General features: G+C 39.7%; 1 protein-coding gene across 1 annotated transcript; it reads right to left on the bottom strand.

The window, feature by feature from the left end:
- Positions 1-545: 545 nt before the first annotated feature.
- On the bottom strand, positions 546-13953 carry LOC131991098 (adenylate cyclase type 3-like). Its single transcript, XM_059356395.1, has 20 exons — positions 13173-13953; positions 11843-11992; positions 10253-10395; positions 10047-10158; positions 9699-9826; positions 8307-8465; positions 8059-8218; positions 6955-7062; positions 6685-6761; positions 6379-6540; positions 5694-5781; positions 5455-5571; positions 4173-4444; positions 3375-3456; positions 3053-3211; positions 1879-2025; positions 1676-1792; positions 1434-1560; positions 1174-1298; positions 546-1028 (listed from the first exon to the last, which is right to left on the bottom strand). Exons 1-20 carry the CDS (start codon positions 13851-13853, stop codon positions 849-851), a joined length of 3294 nt encoding a protein of 1097 aa, XP_059212378.1. The 5' UTR covers positions 13854-13953; the 3' UTR covers positions 546-848.
- Between the last annotated feature and the right edge of the window lie 131 nt (positions 13954-14084).

The raw sequence follows: 14084 nt of genomic DNA, 5'->3' as shown, positions 1-14084 counted from the left end.
CCAGCTTTTACATTTCAAAATAAACCGCCTACAACGTGATAAATTATTAAGCCCCAAATTAATTATCTCTAAAAAATATGCCTTAATAGAATGTAGGCAGAGGGATTTTCATTTTTGCTGGCTTGACCATTAACTTAAGAACATAGATACTTATGTAAACAGAAAAAATAAATTAAAGCAAGAATTGGTTATACATTATATATTAGCTATATTAGCCTATAGGCCTAGAGAAAAAGGTTGGTTATTACATTCTGTGAAATATGCTATTTTCAATTAGAGCTGCAACAAGTAGTCTTGAAATTGATTATCCAAATTGAAGGAAAGATAACTGCTAACTATTTTTGATAATCAATGACTCGTTTCAGTACATTTTCATGCAGAAATGGCTAGAAATTACTCTCAACCTCTCAATCAAAAAGTTTGTCTGATTAGAATATTTCCAAAGACTGCAAGATCTACAAAATAATCTCACAAATTTAGTGCAAACATGTTTTATTAACACAGTATAAATACAGTGTGATTAAGCTACATTATTTTACAAAAATCATGGTCAAGGTAAAACAACAAAGGTAATTAATTTATAGACTTTAAGACTCAAGTGCAAATTGATAAAATCTGTAATGCAGGAGTTCCATGAGACTGTCAACTGTTTCCCTGAATTATCTACAACTATACAGAATCACTTTGTGTTATTTAATTCCATTGTAAATTACCTGACAGATGCTTTACATTGCTACAGAGCTGATAAAAAAAGATCTATGTCAGTAGCTTGTGTATATGAGAGATATTGAGCAGAGTGGACATGCAGGCTTATCCTCGTGTTAACAGCTGTTCGCGGGTGAAAATATTTAAAGCCCCTCAACTTGGTTTGGAAGGGCAGTGGTCACTGGACCGTCAGTGTGACTGGGTTTGTCTTTTCCTTTCATGAAGAAGGTTAGCAGCTCTCCTTTCCCTTTGACAAATATGGGCCCTCTTCGGATAAAGCGGAAACCATACTCCTTTAGAATGTCGTAGCAGTCCTCTACCACCTGAGGGCAGAGCAGGCACAGCATTTAAATAAGGACTAAATAAAATAAAAACAAAGTTGAAAATGAGCATGAAATAAGCAATAGAGATGATAAAAAAATAAAAAAAATTGATTAACAAGTATATCTGCATTTCTGTTTGTGCTACCTGGATGTTTCCCATCACTCCGGTGGACTCCATCCTGCTGGCTACATTCACTGTGTTGCCCCAGATGTCATAGTGAGGTTTACGAGCTCCAATCACTCCAGCCAAAACTCCCCCCTTATTCAGACCTGAAGAACATGAAACATGAACACACGCTTGCAAATGTGATCTCAGACATGCTTACACACACACACACACACACACACACACACACACACACACACACACACACACACACACACACAGCAAAAACAAACACTAACCGATTCGGAGCATGAAGTTGTTGAAGGATTGTTTGTTGAGGTTGTTGAGGGTGACTTTCATTGCCAAGGCAAAGTCTGCCAGTTCAGAGAGGTGCTGCCAGCGCTCAATTGACGACTGGTCCTCCGGCTGTGAAACAGCAGTGTAACATTTTACAATCATCACCATGTGCAGTACCAGTTAATATAAAATGGCGCAACAGATTGTTATACTTAGGTATAACATAAGGTAACAAGTGTCACACCTTGCGGTTGCTGTACTCATTTGTGTTGCTCTCTGGGGTGAGTCCTGATGCGGCCATGTAGGTGCTTCCTATTGTCTTGATCTTTGTGATGCAGCGGAACTCGTCCCTATCCAGTAACTGGTGGAGAAAGCGGACATCAGTTAGTCAAGGAGAGTCTTACCAGTAGTTCTCCATATGTACAACGAGCTGCAGCAAGGACTTACGCTGTCAAAGTCTGAGATAATTTCATTTAGGATCCTGAGACACTCGAGGCCTCCATTGTTGATGCTCTCTTCAGTGTAGAAGTCAGAAAAGTTGGGGATGGAAGCAAACATCACACCTATTTCATTGTAAGACTGGCTGTACAGATCCTACAAATGACAAATGACATGATGTTAGTTTGTTTTGACTATATATTGCTATTTTTCTTTTCTTTTCTTTGATAAAGCTTCTATAAGCTCATTATCTATCATAATTAGAACACAGAGGAAAGCTTTAATATGTAGTTATAGGATTGTCCACAAGATGGCACTGTTATGCAATGAATTGCATTGTGTTGAGTAGCAAGCCTCACAGATGGCACCTTCATTCATTTAATGAGGCAGGTAACAGAAGTACATTAAATTGCTTTTGATTGTGGTTGGATTACTGAACGGGCAATCCCAGTGTCAAAGTGTCAAGGCCCCCCCTGCCTTTCACCAGAAAAAATCACTCAAAGACACACATACCAACCTGAAAGAGACTCAAAATGACCAAAAAGATAATACGTGCATACGACAATACGACATGACTACAAAGAGACAGAAAAAAACCACAAACAGGCCAAAACAACTACAAAGAGATGCAAAACAGCTGGAAAGAGACATAGAGAGACCTTAAAGTGGCTCACGGCAAATATGACAAGGGGCAAAGCAACCAGAAAGACACACAAAACACCTACGAGGAGAGACAAAACAACCACAGACTTGGAATGGACACAAGAGACACAAAACTATTAAAAATAAGAGACACAGAACAACTACAAGGAGACGTAAAACAATTCCAAAAAGGGGCAAGATAACTACATAGAAAAAAAAATATGACAAAAAACATCATAACAACTACAAAAAAAACACAAAATGACTACAGAGAGACACAAAACAACTACAAAGAGATGCAAAACGAATACAAAAAGGGGCAAGATAATTACATAGAAAAAAATAATGACAAAAAAATATTGTAAAAACTACAAAGAGACACAAAATGATTCCAGAGACACAAAACAAAAACAATTAGAGGCTAAACAATTATAAAGTCTGTGTCTGTCCTCCTTCCTGACAGACTCATTTCCTCTTCTTTTCCTCATTAACTCCTATCACCCACATTTCAACATAATACTGTAACATCATTCATATGTACCTCATCTCTCTTCTTTGAGCCCAGGAAGTGTTTGGCCACATGCTCCGGCAGCATGTTGGTGACCAGCGCTTCGTTCCAGCGTCTCATCTCAAACACCCTCTCCTTCTGGTCATGCACACCGATTTTCCACAGGAACAACTTCCTGGACTGATGCTCCAACTACACACACCACAAAGGGAATACAAATTATATAATATTAAGTGGAAAAAGTAAGAAAAAAACACAATTTATGAAATTTGATAATCCCCAGTTACAGAAAGTTTAGAGTCTTTGGGTCAGCAAAGTGTGATATAGTGTGGGTGTACAGGAGACAGACACTCACATGGCGGGCAAAGACGTAGAAAGCAATCATCATGACGATGATCATCATGGTCATGAGGTACTTGGATGGAACTATGGTTTTTCTGGAAACAACAGAGTCAGAATAATGTAAACTGGACTTACAACCAGTGGTGGAAAAAGTATTCAGATACCTTACTTACCTACTTACTTACTTACTTAATTACTTACTTACTCAAGCAAAAGTACTAATACCACACTAAAAATGACTCCACTACAAGAAAAATCTTTTATTCAAAACTAACTCATGTAAAAGTACAAAACTATCAGCATCAAAATGTACTTAAAGAATCAAAAGTAAAAGAACTTGTTATGCAGAATGGACCCACTCAGACTGTTTTATATATTCTAAATATATTATTAAATTTGTATTGATGCTTTTATTTAAGCAGTGTTTTAATTATGTAAGGACAGGGCTCATTTATTTACTTAATATACTGTTATAAGATTTTTTTTAAAAAGTCTAATAACTTTAAATTGATCATATATTTATGATAAATCTCGACCTGTAAAGTAACTAAAGCTGTCAGCTAAATGTAGTGGAGTAAAAAGTACAAAATAGCATAATAAATACTACTGAAGTACAAGTACCTCAAAATTGTACTTCAGTACTTACTTAGTAGTTACTTTCCACCACTATTTACAACCATATTTTACAATCAACAAAACATTTAAGATAGCAAAATCATCTATTGACTTTTAATGTATATATTTTATGTATTTTCAATAACACTACATAAAAACACATCATGCTCATTGATCTGTTTCACTCATTTCTCACCTGTATGAGCCAAACTGTATGTAGTCATACAGGTCATAGATGTCCTGCCAGCTGTAGATATTAACAGCTCCAGTTGCTGTGACGACCAGCACCATAAGGCCCAGTTTAATCAGGTGGCTGACCTGTACCAACATGGCGGTGGCGATGAGTGACATCACAGCCATGAAGCTGTAGTACTTTGGGTTTTCTGCACAGCCTCGGTCACCAAATGACTCCAACGTGGGGCCGGAGGTGTCGTTATAGACTCGAATGGACGGTGGAACACAGCTCAGCTGAAACATCAGACATTAAGGGTCTTTTTACTCTTGTTATGTTGTGTGAATAGCTGGGATATGATTTGTGATTTTCATGTAAGTGGGTTCATTTTCATGTGATCATTTCAGTGTTGAAACATGAACCTGGCAGAGTCACACTTTAAATAGAATTTCTACTACAGCTACATTAAAGGGGACATATTGTGCTCATTTTTAGGTTCACTTTTGTATTTCGGGGTTCTTCTCCAACATGTTTACATGCTTTAATGTTCAAAATCACATAATTCTTCTTAAATTTTCTGTATGAAAATAATTATATTCCTGTTTGCTTTGATCGGTCAGTGTTTCAGGGTCTTCTGCATCTGCGCTCTCTGCATTTCTGCACTGTCAATGTAGCCGGGGAACGACTGTAACAGTACTGCAGTGGGACTTTCCACCTATTCTATATGTGGAACCTAAAAATACGGCTAAGACTATAATGTTGAGATAACCCCTTCTATAATACGCACCTTAGGAATGGTAAAACATGCTCCCTTCTTTTTTTTCCCCAAGCATTTTTGTCCGACTGTCACCATTACATGACAGCTAAGACAGCTAATGAATGTTCACTTTAGCGTCCTATATTCCTGTCAGGCCTTGAAGGCAGCAGTGTGTGTAATATGCTCCTGTGGGGACGTGACAAATGAGCCAGCAGGCAGTAAGACAGACAGCTAATGGACCCCACTGGGAACAGCTAGTCAGACACATAAAAGGCAGTGATAGTTTGATGAGGACAAAGTGGAAACACACAGATGGAAAGATGCACACACACACACCAGGGTTTAGTGATATGATGATAAATACTGTGATGGCAACAAAGGATTATATTAATATGATGGTGTACATTGATTAACTGGATTAGCCAAATATTGTATCACATCGTTATTTGTTATAAAACTACATATTTAATAAAATATTAGCCATGTCACAAATGATCTCTATTACACACACAAAGACATGCAATATATTGTTATATCAAAGTGACATACCATGTCAGCAATCACAGCCATGGTAAGAACAAATATGGCCGCCATGGCCCATGTGTTTCTGGCCCACCGTGTACGATCAATCCAAACGGAGAAAGACACCAACCTGTTGGGGAACATCTGTGACAAACAAACATGTTTTACTTGTTGCCAAAAAGGTTGGAGAGCTCTGATCAAACACATGTTAAAGAAACTCTGTTTCCCAAACATCACAACCATAGATACTAATTTTGTATTCTCACCCTGGGGAAGCTGGCAGCCAGGGAGCACAGTGCGAGGATAAGCAACAATACCTCCCCTATTGCGAGAGTCACATAGTTCACAACCAACCTAGAACGAGAAGACACAGGTGCAGTCAAAATGAATGTACGTATTAACTTTTCAGGTTCATAATTGTATTTTTGTTTTCTACTAGAACATGTTTACATGCTTTAATGTTCATACAACAGGTTATTTTTTTTATCATACTGTTTGTCTGAATATACCTGTATTCACTCTCTGTCTGAAATGATCCGTTTAACTGCCTGCCTCTTTAAGGCCCCCTCCTAAAAAAGGCCAGTCTGCTCTGATTGAGCAGACTGGGCATTTTCAGGCCTTCTGCATCTACACTCTCTTCATCTCTGCACTATCATTGCAGCCGGGGAATGACTGTAACAGCACTGTAGCAGCACTTTCTACCAATATGCAGTATAGTTGTGACATCACAACGTTACAGACATCCTGACAGCTTGCTTAAAGGCACAGTTTCTGAATATGTGCTGTGGGATTTTCACTGTGGATTGATCGTTTTGATACTTTCACAGTATGTATATAGCACCTAGACCTGCTTTACAGTCAAAGAAGACAAGGAAATCTAATTTTTCATAATATGCAACCCTTAAATTCAATTGATATAAGATGTCGTAAGACATATACGTATGAACTCACAGTGGGTCTATGAACACCTCCATTGCTGTAATGAAGAAGAGCACTATGATGCAGGAGCAGAAGGCCACTCCGCTTCGCCTCTCCTTCTCTGAAGAATAGTGGTCCTCCAACTTCCCATCCACAAAACGCAATGACACTGAGTTTATCTTGTGATACTTCATTCTGCGAAGAACACACACACACACACACACACACACACACACACACACACACACACACACACACACACACACATGTTATGCCTCTTACTTTGTTATCACCATCTTCTGCTTTTGTTATCTTTTTGTGTTTATCTAATTTCCTTACATCTGCTGAGTTTCTCTCTCCAGCAGCTCCTGCTGCAGACGTCTGTTTATCACTTGTTCTTCGATGATCCTAATCCTCTGAGATTGGCAGCAAGGAAAGAAAGATTAGACCGGTAAGATTTTCAAGCTCTTTTTCAAATGTGTGTGCATTTCATGATACTGAGGATTGTGTGTGTGTTTCTATTCGTGGGTATCAGGATACTCTTTACCCTTGTGCTGATCTGTAGACCTGAGTTGTTGACAATGAATGAAAACATTTATCATAATTCACCTCCTGTTTAGACTCAGTGGGCGTGGATTGGGGTGATGCTGCGTTCCCATTGGTTGCTGTAGTGTTGATCAACTGGTTTGAATTTCTGTTGGACAATGTACCTGGTTTCTGAGAGCAGAGGAGCAAATAAAAACATATGTTTATGTAATATGTAATTTATTTTGTTATAAAAACAAGAAAAACTTTTTAATTAAAGATCCAGTGTGTAGGATATAGTGGCATTTAGCGCCAACTGAATACCCACACCTGGACCCCTCCCTTTCCAAGCATGTAGAGAACCTAAGGTGGCCTTCAGGTGACATACAAACATGAAATGCCCTCTCTGGAGCCAGTGTTTGGCTAGTTAGTTCTTGACTCTCTAGAAGATATACACTCCCTATGTTGATATGAAGGAGCCATTCTAAGATAACAAATAACACAATGACTCTTAGTTTCAGATAATTATACACTAATTAAAACATAATTATGAATATTATATTCCATTTCTGACAACAGATGTCCCTAAATCCTACACACTCCTTTAATGTATATTTGCTGAAAGCAAGCAGCAACCTCCGGTCTGAGCAGTGAAGCAGACCAGGAAGTGCCTTAAGCTGCATTCTACCAAAAAATCCAGCAGGGGGGCGCTGACAGCGGCTGCAAAAGCTTTTCTGTCCAATCGTGTCAATACAAAATGAAAAAACTTCTCACTTGATTTATTACCTCCAAATTTTTTTTAAGGACAACACTATGGTCTCAATCACGAGTAAAGAATCTTCTTCAAGACAATTTGATGTTAATAGTGTAAATAATGGCCCCATTTAGAAGAAAATAGAAGATAAAGAATTGTATTATTTGGGGCGTGGCTACCTTTGATATCTATGCTACAGTTCATGCTAACATGAATTAGCAATTAGCTCCTCGTTGCCGAAAAAAAGATGCCGACAAAAGATGGCAACGAGTCCATTATTTATACAGTCCATGGTTGAAAAGTATTATTTTCATCTACTTTGTTTATGATTCAAGCAACGCCCAGATTTGTGAGTCATTAAACTCATGACCTTCAATAAACAATGTTTTTGAAAAATAAAATAAGAATAGCCCTCAAAGACTGTAGTCACTCACATTTCCACTGAGCCCATTTGCCATCTGTTTAGACACTAGTACCAAGTAAGTCTCGATGCCTTTCTCCAGCAGGTACTCGCACCTCTCTCCGCCTTGCCCTGGCTCCAGTTCAAATTCTCCATGCAGACTGTCCTTGGTGGTCTGGGAAATATGCACCCTCCTGTGTAACACACAAATCTCTTGAAGTAAAGTGCATGACAAAATTTGATTACTCACACTGACAGTGAAATAAAGTATTGTTCTCTCACCCAGGAATCCCCCCAGATTCCATTTTATTGGCTACAGTGACATCTGTGGACCAGACGTCAAACTGCCACCTCTTCTGCCCAAGCACGCCTCCCAGCACGGTGCCTGTGTGAACGCCAACGCGCATGTCCACATCAGTTTTTGTCTTCTCTCGCACGTACCTGGAGTAAGAGGGATGTGAAATTATTCTATGACAAAACAAGCAAACTTTATCTGATATGTCTCCATGTATAGGTAATTATTATTAAAACATTTTTAAAAAAACACCAATATACAACAGCAAAAGTTCTGTGAGTTGTAATAGAAACTATAAAAAAAACCAGATGGGTGGATATGTACAATATATGCATGTACTATAGACTGCATGAAAGAACTGGATGTAGCGGCCATGATGTCGACCATTGGTTTGTAGACTACCGTTCTAACGCCCCTAGTTTGACATTTTGGCTGTCTCCGTCTTGGTTTTTTTTTGGAGCCAGAAGTGATCATATTTGGGCCAGAGATTGGAGCTAAGTCATCATCTCACGCTAGCACTTGCTAACTTTGTTAGCAATTTGCATCCATAATTCACATTTACTGTGTTATTAATGGGGATGCTAATTTGGGCTCACTAAAAAACAGCCTTAAAACTAAATATACTTACCAGAAAAAAATAAATGCAGAATTTTTATAGTTTCTTTTAGTGCAAACAAACCCTGAATAAGAGGTTTAAGGCAAATAAAATTAACTTTCATAATCTGGAAACAGGGCTACACGGTGGTGTAGCGGTTAGCACTCTTGTCTCACTACAAGACTGTCGCCAGTTCAACTTCTGTGTGGAGTTTGCATGTTCTCCCTGTGTCAGCGTGGGTTCTCACTGGGTACTCTGGCTTCCTCCCACAGTCCAAAAACATGCACTTAGGTTTAATTGTTGACTCTAAATTGCCCGTAGTTGTGAATGAGTGTGATTGTCTGTCTCTGTGTGTCTGTCCTGTGATAGTGTACCCCGCCTCTCGGCCAATGTCAGCTGGGATCGGCTCCAGCCCCCCACGACCCGAGTGCGGATAATCGGTTAAGGATAATGAATGAATAATGAATGAAAAAAATGGAAACACACTGAAAAAGGGTCAAAGAACAACAGAAAAACAGGAAAAAATGTTGAGTGAGATAATAAATCAAGTGAAAAGTAGGGTTATTTTCTTATAGACCTCTATAGAATTAGCCTTCTTTTTGCAACCAGTGGAGTCACTCGCCGGATATTAGAAAAAATGCAGGTTTAAGGCTGGCTTCACCTTACAGACCTGAAACTACATACACTACTTTTATACAGTCTATGGCACATACACTTTATACACAATATATAAAGCATGTAGGATGTATATAGAAAGGAACAGTGCATGATAATATGTACTTACGAGATGGCTTCTACCATTGCTAGGCCCATCATTATGGAGCAGGCAGCGTGGTCATCTCTAAAGTCAGGAAGACCACAAATGCAATAGTAACAGTCTCCGAGAATCTTTATCCTCAGTTGGTGATGTTCCTGCAAAATAGCAGGAGAAGTTGCATATCTGAATTAAGTACAGCACTATATATTGAGAAAGAGATACTTACGACTGTAAAACCATGGTAAATTATATCAGCTATGTAAAACATTTCCAGCACTCCTGCCAACTACATATACCAAACAAAATATTGTCTTGAAAAAGTAATGAGCACATGGAGAGATTACAGCACAGAGACAAAGGAAAACAGACACTCACTTCTGCCAGTTTATCGAAGCGGGCAAACAGTTCATTAAGAAGCTTTACGAGCTCCTGGGCGCTACAGGCTGAGGACAGCTGGGTGAAGCCCACTATGTCAGCAAACAGGATACTGGAACAGAAGAACATTAAACACACTGTTAAAACTCCCCCCCTAACAATGATCATCAAAACTCTCCCAAAAAAGCCGATTTTGGGATCCTGACCTGACGTTTTCGTGGCGGTACATGTACATGGTGTTGAACTGCTGCTGCCGCTGTTGGACCTCGTTCTGATTGGCCTGGTTCTTCATGCCCTGCAGCATCTCGTCAGCGATGTGTTTGGGAAGGATGGACAACAATAGTTCCTCCTACATGGAGACAAAGTTGAGGAACGGTGAGCTTTGTCATGTTCAATACTGACAAAGAGAATGCATTTGTCTCTTGTGTATTATGTTGGTGTGCATAGCATGACTGAGGCTGTCAACTGGTTGAGTGTGTTGTGGTTGGCTGGGTCTTCTTCTCTTCTCTCTACCAAGCCCCCCAATGCAAAGACACTTTGGGAATTCACAGGGAGGATGCACAAACTATTTTTCACTTATATATAGGACATTCAGGATGCCATTGGATAACAGAAATTAAGTTGAAGAGAAGATAAAAGCAGGTCATGAACCGTTTGCTCACTGCACAGTCCTGCTCTGAGCTAATCTTTATTTCAGCAGAACTCCATTAAAAAAAAAAAGGAAATTCCCAACCAAATTTACCAATAAAATCAGATTCACCATCTTTTCTGAATCTGTTCATGTGTCTCCCATAATTCGGCAAACACATAACCCATCAAAGAGCACATGTTATTTAAATTCTACCCAAGTATTCACTCCTCTTCTTACCAAAAACCACAGTGTTTCTCATTAACGTGAAATGGACAGTAGAGAAAGTTAAAAAGTACAGTTACTGTGCTGTTGTTCCTGAGTTTAGCAGGTTTTCTTCAACCATATTTTAATAATGAACTCTGTTGTGCAGGGCCGGATTAAGTCCTGTGCAGGATGGGGGCCAAAACACTCTCTGAGTCCCCTTCAAGTTTCACAGGTCTGCTCTCTTTCACAAATTGTCACAATCAGAATCATGAAAAAAATGTGATGAAAGTGAGAATAGATCAGTTTAGGAAATTAATAAAATCAAGCTTGGGGACAGTATATGTTACATTATCTTAGACATCAGTGAATTAAAGGATTACGTAGATGGATTAGCATCAGCTTTCATATACTGGCAGTGTAAAGCGGCTGCGAAGGTATGCTGTATCTTTGCCAGTTTATTAACTATTTGATTGCACTAAATATGAATAACATTTATCCATAGCTGGAGCGCAACTGTCTTTTTATTTTATGTTTGTGTCACTCATTTACCTTCCAGCCCTAATACTTGGGCAAGACAAATAACATCCTACATACTAGTCAGTTATGACAAATAACATAAGCAAATGGACCATAAACCAAATTCTCAGTATAAAAAAAAGCAGAGATGTTAAGAGTAATAACAAAAATGCCTCGAATGAAACCAAATCATGTTCAATGTTCTGTTTGTTGTCACATTGACCGTACTGTGTCAGGTCCCTGACGGTGGCTCTGCTGGTGAAAACAAGTCTCTCTAATCAACCTATTAGCTCTGAGCTGAGCAAAACACACTGTAATTAGACAGCACAGGGTATTCTACCTCACAGGTGTGTTTGTGCATATTTGTATGTGTGTGTTGGCTCCAAATAAGGAAATATATTGCCTCATTAAACAAAGTATATACCTGTGATTGTGCTGCACTTACCTGCTGGGTGCTCTGCTCCTCCAGTGTGAGTTTGACCTCCAGTGACTGACGGGCCTCTAAAAAAGCAGTCCTGTACTTCCTGTCGGCCATGTAGTACGACACCACGCCCACCGTGGCTGAGCACAGGAACAGCATCATGTTGGCAAAGAGCTGAAGAAGGGAAAGGAAGTTGGTTTGTGATGTTTAGTTTCCTCATAGGGACACTAACTGTTGTCTGGAAAGTGTAAATTCTCAGTTATAAAATTACATATAATTCACATCCTAGAGATGGGTCATAGATAGCCTACAATGAAACAAACCTGTACACTAAGAATTACGTTACCACAAAATGAAACTGCATTCTCAGTTACATGTTAAGGGAAATGTATTTTCTCCCAGGTAAGGGGTGAGTTTTAAACATGGTTAAAGTTGCGAATTGAGTACTTGGTTAGGTTTAGGAAAATGTCAAGTTTGAATTAAAATAAGTATCTTTGTAAATATGGTAATCCAGTAAATTAACCCTTCTCAAATAATAAGTGGGTCCTCTTCCACTTTTCACTGCCATATTTCTACAGCACCCTAGAACGGATAAACCAGACACTCGCTCTAGAAAGGGCCTTTGTGTTTTACGTTAACCTGAAGGTTTTCCTACATACTTGAACGGGGAGGAGTGAGCGAAGCTGTATTAAATAGTTGCAATCTGCAACCTTACTACAAGATGACACTAACTCATATGTTGTAGGTGCTTTGTCCTCAGCCTTGCTTTCATTAAAGTCTAGGCAAATTCTGAAGTGAAATCTTGAAATGTCGCATGAAAGAAAATACGAAGTAGGGACCATTCCATCAACTGATTTAGAGCGAATAAACAAAGCTGCATCAACGGACTTTGGTCAGAAGATGGCAGTGTAATGTGTTGCTGTAGGCTAATCCATCAGTAAACAGATTGCACGAAAGAGAAAAAACAACAACCAAAAAGAGGTTGCTAATCCATGAGAGAAAATGGAGAGAGGTCTTCAGTAATTGGATTTAATTGGGCAACTTATAATTGTTCTTTCATGTCAGCTCATCTTAACCTGTAGAGCATAAACAGCTGATCAGTCGAGTGAGTTTATGTTCGCTATGTCAGATATTAGCGTTTTCATCGTTTTCATCTCCTGTTCAGCGCATTAACTATTTTTCCGAAAATGACAAAAACCACCTCAAGCGAGCACAAAAACTTTTACGTGCATTTTCGAAAGTTTTTATCAAATTTTGGTGTTTCCATCAAGCTTTTCTCATGCAAATCTTCAACATGGCATAGAAATTTGTTTAAATTCACTTTACTGTAGGCTTTACTGAGGGCCATATTTACCTGTCTCACCAGCAAGGGCCCCTGCAGGTCCTCCTCAAACCTCTGAGCCACGGTCACCCCCAGTACCAGGGTGTGCACCCCACAGGAGAGGGCTGTAAGCAGGAGCAGCGCAACCACGTTCAGCGGGAGAGTGAGAAAGCCGGAGAAACTGAAAAAAGCCTGCCAGCCCACAGAGTCACAGGCCTGGGGGAAGAGCTCGTAGTTCAGACCCATGTAGCACAAAATGTGGACAGTGACCATCAGCCACAGTATGTATGGTACCGCTCCTCGTGAGACCGGTGATGCAGGGAGCTTCTGTCGCCAGCAGAGAACATAGAGCACAATATCCGCAGCCAGCCCCACAGCTGCCACCACCACCATCGCCATTTTGTCCTGAGTGTACACCACAGCACACATGATGATGATGAAGCTGTTAAAAAGAGCGGCAAACATCACCAGCACCGCCATGTTCTCTTGTCTCTGTCGACGGAAGTAGTTCTGATAGATTCTCTCCAGCGAATCAGGTGTAAAAGTGAGGCGCACTGCGCGCGGCAGGCAGCGGCAGCAGTTGGACTGGACCACGGTCACTTCACGGGTTCGACCCGCTCCATGACCCGGGTCACTAGGAACCTGCACTGAATACTCAACTGAGTACTCTGCAGACTGCTCCTGGTCTGTTGTATGGACCCGGTTCAAAGACATGTTGCTTTAGGGTAGTCCTCTAATACTGTTGTACATTAATCCATGGAAGAGTTAGAGTGCGTCCCATCTTTGTGCTACTCTTGGAGAAAATTACATTGTCAAACTTTTTGCAAACATTGCTCCATTTCAATGAAAACATTTTCATCCCAAAGTGTTTTCATGACTAGTTTCACCATCGGCTACATTCACTTATTAAAACTCTCTTACCTTTTGAAATTATCACCATGTTTC

This window comes from Centropristis striata, chromosome 18 (genome assembly GCF_030273125.1).
Source record: "Centropristis striata isolate RG_2023a ecotype Rhode Island chromosome 18, C.striata_1.0, whole genome shotgun sequence".
In the NCBI taxonomy this organism is placed as follows: Eukaryota; Metazoa; Chordata; class Actinopteri; order Perciformes; family Serranidae; genus Centropristis; species Centropristis striata.
This window is presented reverse-complemented; position numbering and strand designations above follow the sequence as displayed.